Genomic DNA, 13,609 nt, shown 5'->3' on the forward strand with positions numbered 1-13,609 from the left:
CAGGTGAGAACAATTCAATGTTGGCACTTCTTAGGTCCAAAGAAGTGATGGAATATCTTCTGCTGGAATTACAAAAGACTTGCCCCAACAGAGACCTAAATAACTGTATCTAATGCCTTCCTTTCAACAAAAGGGCATGACAGACCTATTCATTATTAATCTCACTTACACAAACCGACATAAAAGTCAGCAGGTTAAATTCTGACAGCTAGCATTACTAGCTAGTTTTAGCTAATAAGTACTGAAATGATAGATTCCATTTTCAAGCCGGACCACAAGTTTTGCTCAGACTTTCCAGACATTTTCTGAGTCCCTAGGAAAGCAACTGCGACACAGAATCCAATTCTCATGGGAAAGGACAGTAAGCAGTACGTGGCTGATCAGTAAAATTCAAGTCAATTCTGATGATCAGACAGCTGGTTTGCTTTCAAAGAAACAGAAAATAACAAAGTCACGCAGTTTGTCTTCCCCCAATTAATTCAAAAAGCCTGGCCTTCAGAGAAATTGTTCAACAGAATAAGATGGCCTATATTAGGGTTCTTTAATCACAACAATGGGAAAAACAGTTTCAAGGTGTAGTATTTCTTCAGAATACAAAGAACCTGAACACACTTACCCGCCCACGTTCAGTGAGTGTTGTTAACATAATGATCAGCGACAACTTGTGATCCCAGACAACTTGCCAGAAGTGTGCACACGTGTGAGGAAGAGGCCCTTGAGTAGCAATGTACCTATTCACAATGCCCACAGAAGGAATTTCCATCTATAAATAAAAAGGAGTTAAAGTACAATTAGTTCTCACTATGCAATACTATTTATTTTTAATATTCAGCATTTCATTCAAACAAAGAACATTTTGAAGGATGATTAAAAATTAAAGTTGAGCAATAAGACAATTAAAGTCACAATTTGTTATGTGATAACCTTTAACATTCATTTAAACCAGAACTATAGATACTAAGTCCCTTCATCTGAACTAGGAAGAGCCAAATAAAAGGTATCTCTGTTTTCAAATGTATTTAAAAATGTAAAGCTGCAAACCTTTCCAAACCTTTCTTTAATATTTAGTAAGGAATAATGACAAATTTACCAAAGTTGCACTAGTAAAAGCTGTGTAACGGCTGATACAGGACACAATAAGAACAGCTCAAATGCTTCCTAGGCTACTGAGGTATTTATTAAGAAATCAAACTTGACAAGATACCCAACATAAGTTGTTCTAAAATACTTCTAATCTCCATGACTGCGCTCAGACAGCAGAACACTTTCAGCAACTAGCAAAAACCTCCAAGAGACTTAACTGCTCCGCTTCATTAGTTTAATGCCTAATTATTCACAGTCAGAGAATCACAGAATGGCTCAGGTTGGAAGGAACCTTAAAGACCATCTACTTCCAAATCCCTGGTATCTGCAGGGCTGCCACCCTCCAGATTAGGCTGCTCAGAATTCCATCCAACCTGGCCTTAAATGCCTCCAGAGATGGGGCAGCCAGAGCTTATCTGGGCAGCTGTGTCAGAGCCTTCCCATCCTCTGAATGAAGAATTTCTAACATCTAACATAAATTTCCCCCTTTAATTTAAAGCCATTCCCCCTTGTCCTGTCACAATCAGACAACATAAAAAGTCAGTCTCTCTCCTCTTTATAAGCTCCATTCAAAAACCAGGAGGTTGCAATGAGGTCTCCCTTCTATGAAGAAAGGCTTGTCAGCCTGGAGAAGAGAAGAGGTTCTCCAGCCTTCTGATCATCTTTGTGGCCTCCTCTGGACCTGCTCCAACAGCTCTGCACTTTCCTTGTGCTGGTGGCCCCAGGCCTGGAGATGCAATACTCCAGATGAGGCTGAGTGTAGGGGAACCTCCCATGCCCTGCTGCCTCCTCTCTTTTGATGTAGCCCAGAAAAGTCACAAGATAAATATTGGAAAGCAATTTTCATTAAAATCATGAAAAAAATAGTCACGAATGTTACTTGTATTCAGAGGTGCAATACAGAAATAAATATTAAATCCCACAAATCTATGTTATGCAGTATATGAAAATAATGGTGTTTCTATTTTCTGTGTATTATCTGGTTGTTTCACAAGCGACACTTGATGTTTTATGGTGTGAATCTACATAACTCTTATATTCAGAAATCCCCCAAAATTAAAACAAACATAGCTTATTCCTTAAAATGGCTAAATTTAGTCTGCTATTACAATACAAAAAGCAAGCAAGTGCAGCTCATCGTATGACTTACATTCACATAATTTGCATTAATGTAATCTTCATCCCCCTGCAATATTATCCTTGTGGCATCATCTGCACACGCACAAAAAAAAAAATAAAGAGGGAATCAAATTAGAAAATAAGATAAATGTTTCCCTTTTAATGAAAAAAAAAGAGGAACTGCAGACAGACAAATAGCAGGGTACAAAACAAAACAGATAACCCTTTAGAAAATAAAGTGAATGATTATGTAATTTTTTGAACGAAAATTAAGCTTTACCAAGAAGTTAAATAAACCAGTTTTAAGCATATATACTATCATTGAAAAAATAAAACAACAGATGGAGAAAATATGTACTTAATACTCACAAGGCAGAACATCTTTGTATCGATTCTTGTCCATATTCTGAGGCACTTTTGCACATGTAACAGCCAATCCCGGTTTCTTTCTATAAAGTTGCTGGAAAACAGAATTTTACAAAAAGGTAAGATATGATTATGCTAAAGAGATCCACATGAAGACAGCAACAACAACAAAAAAATAAGAAGCTACTTCAACTTTTCCTAGCCAACTGCAAAATTCCCCTGAATTACTTATTACTTATATTTTTATGCAAAAATAACTTTATTATTGCTAATTCATCATCATCTCCAGAAGAATTTCTAGAAGGAAATAGAAAATGTGGGAGTCACTGATCTAAACTGGCTTTTTCCTTGTAAAGTCATCTTTTCTTATAACACACACCACACCATTGTGAAAGGGCTAAAAGGAAAAAAGAAAGAAGAACTGAGCAATAAAAGATAACAAAAAAGGTTACAGACTGATGTCGGTTATTACTTGGAATCAACTGTAATACAAAAAAAATAAAATATTCTCTGGACTAAAACTACCACATTCAACTCTTAACACCTGAAAAGGCAAATCTTCAGCACACCACAGTCTTTTAATATGTAATTCCATCCTATCTTGCCAAGACCTACACCTCGCAAACTTTATCTTAAGCAAATGTGGGCAAATGTGCATATAACCAAAAACTAATTCTGAGGTCAAATGAACTGAATACATGGTACGAGGCAATAAAAGGTACTGGGGGGAAACACCACAAAAAAAATATGGAAGAAATGCAACCACACAATTATAGTTTCCCTGTATTAAATATACATGAAAGCAATTTACAACTGAGTTATTAACCTGGCTGTGCCAGAGTTTTATGCGCTTCACTGAACACTTGTCAAAGAGGTAATTACAGCTTTCATGTTTAAGTAAGATTTAGAATGTGGTTATGTACATAAAATTAAGTGAAACCAATAGGATGCTAAAATCTCCTACTTCATTTAAGAGAAAGGGATGAGCACACAAAACTTATTCTATTAAAAGACTTACTGAATCACAGGACTCAGTGTGTACCATAGCTCACTACATTTTTCATTCTCCACAGCACAAACAAGGGAAGAGGCTGTATGGGAAGAGAGCTTGATAGTCTACGTAGCAACCAAACAGCTTTCTTCAGTTCCATTTTAACAGAGACAAGTTAAAATTTTTACTTTTTTTGTGGGAGACAAGGAAGAGCAATTTCACGTAAAGCAACAATCCTGGAGCTCTCTTGTTGCTGCCTGTCTAAAAAGCTACTTAATAGAGAGAATTCCTGAATAATGTTTAAGGGAAAGATATTCAGGAAAAAAAATTGGCTACGTGATAGTGTATTAATTATTATCTATTTTACTAACATGAATGGAGAACATGATAGTTACCAAAGGTGATAAGGAGACACTGCAACAGACACTGAATTTGAAGACGACCACTAAGCTCACTACATTTATTAGATTTCAAAAGGGTTCTGCACTTCTTTGTAACATCAATAACATCCTGCTAAAACTGTTGTCTGGAAATTAAAATGTCAAAGAATCAAATATTCAATGAAAATTATTGAGGAAACATTGTCAGAGTTGTTGGCTAAATTCATGTACAATTAACATACTAAAACGCTGGTTCGTATCTTTTGAGTTACTTTTTCAGTAGCTAATAGACTTGCTATTACAACATTCCAACACTGTTGTGGATTTTGGAAAGCTGATATACACCACAGAGTCAAGAATTTCTAAAAGTCAGGGAAGACTTAACTCTTTAGAAATTTTGGAAACAAAGGAGAACTCATAAAAGGAATGTTTTGTAATAAATAACATCAAAATTCTTCAGCCACCAGCATAACATTTTACAGAATTTATAAAAAAAAAAGTAACACAATAAGAAAATTGCCACTGCTGTTCAATATGTTTACAGAGTCTGAAAGAACAATGCCAAACTTTAACAATGTGAAATTATTAAGTCATAATAACCAGAATTTCTCCAAAGTTACAAAGCCTACAAAATAAATGCTTGTATCTCCAACAGTAAAAATGAACACAAACATACTATGGGATATAGTTCCATTAGAAAAGTAACAGAATTACCTTTTCAAATTTCTTGCTTCTAATTTCTATGCTAACACTGAAGAACTGTTTTAATAAACTGCAAATGTTTTAATGATCAGCTTTCTAGAGTACGCATTGCCAACATTTTGAAGAACAAATATTGATGAATTATTCTATACAGCAGTTTGTCAAGTCTCATCTTGCATACAGGGGAATCTCACCTACAGATAATCTGCCCAAGAAGTAACCATCCGTGCTTTAGATTGCAGGAAAAAACATCAGACTGGACACTACAGACCACATACAGAAATTAACATTGCAACACTTCCACATTAACCTCTCAGAGAAGAAGAGCAGGAACAGTCAAGCTGCTGATGTTATATTCCATGAAAGGCAGCAAAACATGAGAATGAGAAAAATCTAAGGATAAAAAAGATGTTTCAGAAACTTCACCTATTCGCATAGAAGAAGAAAAACTACAAAACTATCTTCTGTCAATCTCCTACTATTTTACTCAATAAAACAATTTTTAAAAAATTTAGTGAGCTTTGGGTACTTGAGCTGGAAAAATGTTAATCAAATCTGACGGGCAACTCATATTCCTGCTCTCTTAAGATGAGACTGAAAGGGAGAGATAAGTTTTCTAATCAATTAAGCCCTGATGTTGCAATTACAGCCCTGGTCACAGCTATTAGTACTAACAGTATTTGAGAGCTGAGTATTACCCACCTCAAACTGATGAATTACTGTCCCACTTTCCAGCCCTTTCCTTAGCTGTTCCATAGACTCATCCAGAGTTTCAGCGTATTCAGAACAAAGAAGAGCTTCTGGGAGATTCTGGGAATCAACTTCATCTTCCAATCTAGGCTCCACAAACTGTTTAACAACTGAAAGATGTACTGAAAATTAAAACTTTTTACGTTGAGCATTCATGTGTTTGCAATGCATGACAAAATTTACCAGCTTGTGAGAACAATAAAGTTTGCAAAGAAAATTTCAAGGAAGTGAATAATAGCAACATACTTTCTTCATTTAGTTATATATTATATTTCTGCACAAAGGACTAGAGTAAATGCCTCATAGACAATTTCCCTTAGGAAAAAAGAAATTCCTTAAGGAGCTAACTAAAAATGACTGTTTCCAAGCACAAAAGGTTTTTTGCTGCTATTATCTGCTGGTGGGGTAATGACTCACAACATTACCATGGTAGACATCAAGTAAATTTTACATTAAAAAAAATTAGAAGATAATTAATGGAATATCTTTCAAAGTTTGGATCCCCTCACAGCAAAGCAAACATAAATACATTTATATATTCCTTTTCCACTAGAGGAGCAACTAAATTCTATATTCTAATTTCTTATTCAGTCACATCCCTCATTTTAACATAAATCACAAAATATTTTCGACAGTTTTCTATGGCATTTCTTGCTAAGATGTTGAAGAACATGAAAAATGTTATTGAAAAATTTCACCATAGTTTTGTCTATGAAAGCTGCTGCATTGCGGAAGGTGCCCACTTGCGGTTATTCACTGCAGTGATCGGTACGGTCCATTCTTACCGAACTATAAAAAGATGTTCTTACTCGTGCCTATACAAATGACTGGCATGGGGCCACAGGATAAGTCTTTAGCTCAAAGCAAAGACTTATCTGCAAGTAGGAAGAGGAATAATAAAAAAAAAGTTAAGGAAAGACTAAATACTGCTTGGGGCCAGTGGAGAGACCTGCAATAACTGAAGCAGGACTGTGTTCAGGGAGAATGACAAGAAGAGCTCATCTACCTTCCTACAAACATAAGAAATTTAAAATAAATAAATGCTACAGAGGCATATAACATCTATGCAGTTTTCTTGCCTCCTGTTTCCTAGCAGTGCATAACCCCTCCAGATTTTTAAGTCATAATGCAGTCAGAAACTCCTTGCCAAGCCTTTAAATAATCATTTGTGTTAAGGTCTTACCATTGCTCCTAGAGAACGTAAATAATAAAGTAAATCATCATTTCATTTCCCCTGAAAGTTCCTGCAATCTACATGTGTTTAAAAATGGAGCAGGACTGATTCCTTGTATTTAACAAATAAATACCTATTACCCTACATATTTCCAAAACTGTCTTGTTGCCAACAGGAAATTAGTGAGTAGTCCACATGGGTCAAGCTTCTCATCATTATAAAAATATCTGTTGTAGGTTGTTTGTTTTGTAGAATCATTGTGCTGGGGAACAGCAGCTCATAGGTATTTGCAAACTCACAACTGAAGATTTGTGAAATTATGCTCTATTTCCAAAAAGAAGTTTTGAAAAGGAACATTTATTGGTTGAGTTTAGAGTTAAAAACATAAGAAGAAATTCTAACTAGATAGACTCATTTGTATCCAAAAGAGCCCACAGTTAAAAATATTTATGCTGCTAATTTCAATGCAAGAGGAACTACTTTTTATCACAGACTTATTTCAAGTGAAACAAAACCACATTTACTCGAATAGGCGTACCTATTCAGACAGAAGAGCAAGTCTCCAAAACATTAGAAGTGAATAAAATAAGCCCAGTTACCTTTCCTCCTGACCAAAAGTGCAAGCTCTCTTGTGTGAGATTCTCTGCTGGCTTTTATAAACATGACCACCTGGTCGTGTGTGTGTTCTGAAATATCTCTGCCATTAATTAATACTATCTGATCACCTTCGTTCAGTTTTGGAATGCATTTATCAGCCTGTTTCAAGACAAAAAAACCCCAAACATATTAATGTCATTGCATCCAGCCACATAAGCAAGAACAAATCAGAATATTAAATTCATCATGTAAGCAAATTCTTCAGAGTTCTCTTGAAAAAGTTTCATCTTCTGTATCAGAAAATCAATCAAAGGATTCAGATCTAAAGCTGTTTTTGTTGCTCCAAAGCTTCTTAATGAAGACGAGGAACAGTTCAAACAGCATATTGATAGCTAAAAGAAGAATTTATATTTATCAGATAGCCATTACCAAATTGCTCATAATGATCCAAATTTCAGACTGAAAACCTTAACAAATGATACTTTCTCTCATAAAAAAGGTCTTCTAGGTGTACAAGATGACATTTGCAACCTTCTGTTCTTATGCAGTGATACTGGAAAGTCCAAACATGACTTTGAGGTTATTAAACTGAACATATCTTAAGTAACATTAAGGACATTCCCCAGACACGGGCTCCTTTCTACAACTTCAACTTATTCATGTTTTGCATAGAAGACTACTTCCCAATTTGCATCACTAAGAGCTTCACTAAGCTTACATCTTGCAACTTAGAGCAATTTAGACCATCTGCTGAACTTTAGGACTTGCTTGGCTTTTTTTTTCTGCTACGTTTAGTATACTTAGCATTGTGACGAGCACAAAGGGATTAAAGCCACGGATAGGATATGATGATGATCCTAGTCAGCAGGCTCATGGTGTCCATGTTTGAGCTGGCGGGTTGGACTTCCAGAGTTCATGCCAACCTCAGCCAGTCTACGATTCTGGTAACATGAATATGAAGGATTCTATAACCTTTGAGAAGAGTGCCAACTTGCGTAACCATTTTATTATCACTGCTATTCTGATTTTTGTTCTATTTAGGAAGTACTCAGCTGTACAGAAGTGACTTAGTTAAATACACACTGCATTTTAAATCTTTTATAAATCAGATCTAGTCCAATACAGTCTGTTATTCTCCATTTATAGTTGTTCCCAATGTTAACATGGGTTCCCCAACCTTTATTCATCTAATGTTTTTAGCTCTGTCAAAAAGCAAACCTGAAAATGATGTCCTAATAATCCCTCTCCTTCTTATCCTGATTATGCCTTGCAGGAAGCATGGATAACTTGCCTGAACTAAGTGTATCATTACCAATTTAAAAACAAAATGACAGAAAAGAGAGGTGATAATGACAGAATCAATATGAAAAAAAGAACCCACACAAAATAAATACTTCCTACTACAAAAACAAAAAGTAACACCAAACATTTTCTATAGAAAGAAATAAAGATACGAATGAAGGATAAGGAAAATTGACAATGCTGCATGAAAAAGATATGCAAATAGAAGCAGAATGGGAATAAGAAACAGCCACGGTGTTCTTCAGTATTCACAGTTCCCCAAAAGAGACGCAAGTCATTTTTTGTATGATTTATGGAGGCAAGATTGAAGAATGCAACTATGAACAATTGTTTAATCGCTGTAAAATATAATGGTTAGCAATAATTGAAAGGATAAATGATATAAAGTTCATATCAGTCATACTAGTCACATTAGGTCAGTCCAGCAGTGGCAAGTAGTCAACAAGAACACAGAGGGAATGGTGTCTGATCTCCTACATTTATCTATAATTTATATTTCTTGGCTGGTCGCTGGCTATTATTCTTTATTACAGGAGAAGATGAATATCGATATTCGTAGAAGTTGTGTTAATCAAGTGACATGTTAATGTCTCAACTCTCTTGCTTGATACATTTTATACAGTCAGATTGATCTCAAATGGAAATTAATTCTTTCTGTGTAAGCATAATTTGTAGATTTTTCAGATACTGAGCATTTTCAGACAATTAATTATGTCAGAGGATTCCTCTCCTATTTGATTTGCCCAGTGTTTCATTTTACGCTAATCTCTTTGTTATTGTTCCAGGAAGCATACATATTATTTTTCAATCAAAAGTTCTACTAAATACAACTATAACAACTTCTGTATCACCTTAAGGCATTAATACTGTTTCTGGGAAAAAAAATAAAATAAAATCAACAGTGTAGGAATCTTATTAAAAAAAATACCAAAATAATAAATGGTTGTTTTTTTGCTTCTCTGTCTTCAAATCTCCCCAGAACTCCAGATTTCTACTATAGTAGAAGGGAATTTAAAAAAAAAAACAAATTAGTATGCCAAAAATGATATACCGCCTTGCGTGTACATTTATTTCCCTTTCTCCACAAAAGATGGATCTTTCAGGCATCACTGAAGTTCCATGGAGCTAAAATAAACAAAAACACACTCCATACAAATACTTCCACTTACAAATATCAGTTGTATGTCATTAAATAGTCAAGAGCAGGTGAAAATGAATTTACAGAAAACAACATAATGTTAATATTGTTATGTGCTGAAAGTACTTACATATTTTCCTCTTGCTGTAACATGATGTGATTTCTCTTGCACTGCTCTTTATTATGCTGCATTGCATAATGGTTTTTAATATACCCTCCTGACTCTTGATAACTTGCTCACTTAGCATGCTTTTTCATCTAGGGAGCTAAGAAGTCACTCATATCTATGCCAATACTTGCTAACTGGGGACACTAACTGGGGAAGCAAGTTGGATGTCCAGCCCTTTCCCAGTCCGAAAAGATAAAAACAGATCAGAACTTCTGTACCTCCCAGAAGATAATCTGAATCTGCCACAGGAAATCACTGCCTCTGGAAAAGCATCTTCTGTTTCTCAACAGAATAAGCCTGCTTCTAGCATCACTTCAGCATCTCAAATCATCTTTATTTTTTGTTAGATTTGCAAATCTGGCCTGTTTTATTTTTACTTTGTGGCTTTAAGTAATAATGACTATTTTCTATTACTGTTCTATTCGCATAATTATTGTAGAGTTCATGATTGAGTTCAGTGTACTGCATAAATCAAGCCATAAATTTCAAACAGGACAAAATGCAAGTTCTCAAACAATCTGTTTTAGCTCAACTTACATTATGACATTCAGATACCAGCTCTGCGAGTGCTTATTAAATTTCTAGAGTCTATAATATTCAGTGTCTCCAGACTTTTGACGCATGACTATCTCCTAGCAAGTTAGCACTGACATTATCTTAAGAAAGTTGGTAAATAAAAAGAAAGAGAGGGGGGAAAAAGAATAAAAAACATGAGATGAGATAGTGCGTCCTCACAATTTTTCGTAGAAAAAAATTACCAAGGTACTGCATCACTATTATTAGTCCACAATTCAGCATAATAACTCAGTGACTGTACGGTTCCAATGAATGTCCCACCTATACCAGAAATATTTCCGTATGTGAAAGTGAATGGAAAAATAGGATCAGTGTATCCTTTGTCATGGAATTTCATAGGTCTGTCTTAGGCATGTAAAGCTGCTACTTTTCATTTATTTTCAGCCTTTCACTAACTAATTTGATAGCCCCTTCTTCTTTAAATGGAATCCCCTGCTACTCATTTCACAGTGCTCCAAATTTTATATAACTCTGCTGTACTTTCCTTAAATTGTTTCTTTTTCATAGGCTGCATAGGCCCATGCCACTCACTTCTGTACTGCATCTTCAATCATCGTTTGTATTTCCAGTGTTGTAGTGCACTATTTGAAACAACGAAAGAAAACAAATATGCTTTCCAACTGTCTCTTGTTTGGCTAACAATTCCCGATCTTTTCATCCATGGCTTAAAAAAGAAAAATCACTGGTCAGATCAATTTCTAAAGAGAACGGCTCAGTTACTATTTCATATTGGCTATGCATTTCCAGATACCTGTGAATAAAGACTTATGAAAATGGTAGAAGAAGTAATAAGGGAAAGATTATAATGGTAAGATATTACTTACAGGTGATCCTGGAGTTATTCTTGATACCACTAAGGGCATTTTTTGGTCTATACCACCCTACAGGAATGTCAAGTAAATAATGACCATCAATACAACATGACCATAAGCATTTTAAACAATCACCTACTTTCACTTACATATAAAATTTGTTCAGTCGCTTGAGGCCAGTAAGATTGAACTCTCATGAGCAAATGTCAGGATGGGTGTACTCTTTTTCCAGTAGACTTAAACTAGTGGCTTTGCTTGTCCACACATTTTAAGAGGCAATAAGCAGATCAAATGCAGCATTACTCAAACCCTATCCTTCAAGCAAGCCTATTTCAACATCTGAACTCACAAGGTGGACAGTATTAAGGTATTATGGTGAGTGTGCAAGAGATCAGATAGGATCGAAGTTCCAAAATAAATAAATACATACTCCCTTATTCCCTTTACATAAAGCTCTCTCAACACTTCACCAATAAATAACAAGGCAAAATGAGCAAACATTACCCTGATTTTGATGGTATCATTATCTTATCTGTTCAAATGGAATTTTTTGGTGATACAATTAGAAAATTTACAGGAGGAATCAATACTTGTTTCCATTTTTACAATTCATTTTCATCTCTACGTGATTTTTTCATGGATATAATTGATAAAATGGCACCAGCTATTTAACTTGCTTTATAATACAGACATTTTTCCTAGAAATTAGTGTCTTAAATTATGTTTCCATGTTCATATCTACACAGCAAAATAGGCAGTGCCTTGGAAATGTCACATCCATAGTATATGCAATTAAAGAATACAGAAGTAGCAAAGGCCTGTTTTCATAAATATGATTTTATCATTTAAGGATTAGGCTGCCACTTCTAAAAATTTTTGAGTCCTTAAGAAATTCTTGTGGGATATACTGATTTCTCTGAAGTATCACACTAAAAACAAAAAAATAATCATAATATCAGATCACGGTATCTATATAGATCATTTTAAGATAACAAAAGATTGCTGATTTACCTTTAGATTAAATCCGAACTTCCCCTCTTCATCTGGTGTGATACGCACCAAAAGTAAATCTCCCTCAATTACCTCATTCTGTAACAAACAGGAAAAAGCTCAAACCAAGTTTTTCTAAGTTTTAAAACCAAGCAGCAGAAAATTAGAGTGTAACGTACCCACATTTAGACATGCTGAACAATAATTCTCCATGTAAATACATGCTCAAAAAATGAAGAAGCTAAGGTTAAAGAATACACTCAATTGCAACCTTTAAAAATTGTAAAAATTGCAACAAGGGCTGCTCTGAAGGTAATACCTCCTATTTTATGATGATGGCTCACAATTTCAGAGGAGGATGGCAGTAGGGGTTGAACCATCCCACCAATATTTCATTACATGTTTTTGCCATGTGACAAATGGCAGCAGAGGGGCAGTCTGACACAATGGCAGCTGACATGGAGTTGCAGTTGAAGCAAAGGAGTGTCACTCAATTCCTCTATGTGGAAAAAATAGAACGAATTGGCGTTCATCGATGGTCTCTAAAACTGCTAAGCAAGCAAACAGTTGATGTGAGCACAGTGAGGAAATGGGTGGTGCAGTGGCAACAGCAGGTCGCCTCTGCTAATGCAGACTGTTATAACCATGACACACAGGTTCTTATCCACCACTGGCAAAAATGCAGAGCTAATGGCGGTGGCCACGTTGTATAATAATTTACTGTAGATGACAATTTTCTCTACCAAACAGTGTTACTGTGCTCTTTGTATTGATTGTAGTTTCCATAAATAGGAGGCATTACTTTGGAACGCAAAATGACAAATGCGTTGTATGGTTTTTCCGTCCTTACACTCTTACTCTCGTCACAGCTTTTTCAGCTCAGACCTATTAAAACTTTCAATGTATTGCCATAGCTAAAGGTGACTTAAAAGGAAAAAAAAAAAAAAAAAAAAAAAAAAAGGTACAACACACTTTAAACATTTTTGCTCTAAAGATTATGGAGTAACTACAATTTCTTTAACATATCTCCTCTAAAAGGGTGAACTGATATTTTCTCCAGGAAATCTCCAAGCAAGGATGATTAAAGCTTGGCTATGGCTAGTGGAAAGCCAAGTTAGGAAGCTGTTTAGCACAGCCCTGGAAGAGGCTAGAGAAAAGGTGAGGGACGATCTGCTGTCACAACGCTAGCAAGGAGCAGCTGCTCTCCAGTCAACTCAGAAGTCAAAACACAATTTTTAGCCATCCCAGATGGGATTTGTGCTCACTATCAAGACTTACAGGAGCTTGAGTGACTTTATCCTAGAACAAATGAGATACAGTCATGTAAGGATTCCCATTCCATTAAGAACTTCCTGCAGATGCTGTTGGAAACCTGGTCGCTATAAGAAATGAATGTACATAGTAGGCTTACCTATCATACTGTATACACAGCCTTGGATAAATCAGTAAGACAAGAAGCT

At 35.5% G+C, this 13,609-nt stretch overlaps 1 protein-coding gene across 13 annotated transcripts in view; it reads right to left on the bottom strand.

Annotated features, from left to right (window-relative positions):
- Nucleotides 1–13,609, bottom strand: part of PTPN3 (protein tyrosine phosphatase non-receptor type 3) — a 181,641-nt gene that overhangs the window by 15,098 nt on the left and 152,934 nt on the right. For all 13 annotated transcript variants that reach the window (XM_042868965.1, XM_042868973.1, XM_042868971.1 and 10 more), the window contains 7 exons: nucleotides 12,171–12,248; nucleotides 11,172–11,228; nucleotides 7,165–7,321; nucleotides 5,344–5,501; nucleotides 2,572–2,662; nucleotides 2,234–2,295; nucleotides 617–763 (listed from right to left, as the gene is read on the bottom strand). In XM_042868965.1, coding sequence (XP_042724899.1) covers nucleotides 617–763; nucleotides 2,234–2,295; nucleotides 2,572–2,662; nucleotides 5,344–5,501; nucleotides 7,165–7,321; nucleotides 11,172–11,228; nucleotides 12,171–12,248 — 750 coding nt within the window. The remainder of the gene's footprint in view (nucleotides 1–616; nucleotides 764–2,233; nucleotides 2,296–2,571; nucleotides 2,663–5,343; nucleotides 5,502–7,164; nucleotides 7,322–11,171; nucleotides 11,229–12,170; nucleotides 12,249–13,609) is intronic.

Source organism: Lagopus leucura, unplaced genomic scaffold (genome assembly GCF_019238085.1).
Source record: "Lagopus leucura isolate 7727_CA_CO unplaced genomic scaffold, USGS_WTPT01 Super-Scaffold_100002, whole genome shotgun sequence".
Classification (NCBI taxonomy): Eukaryota; Metazoa; Chordata; class Aves; order Galliformes; family Phasianidae; genus Lagopus; species Lagopus leucura.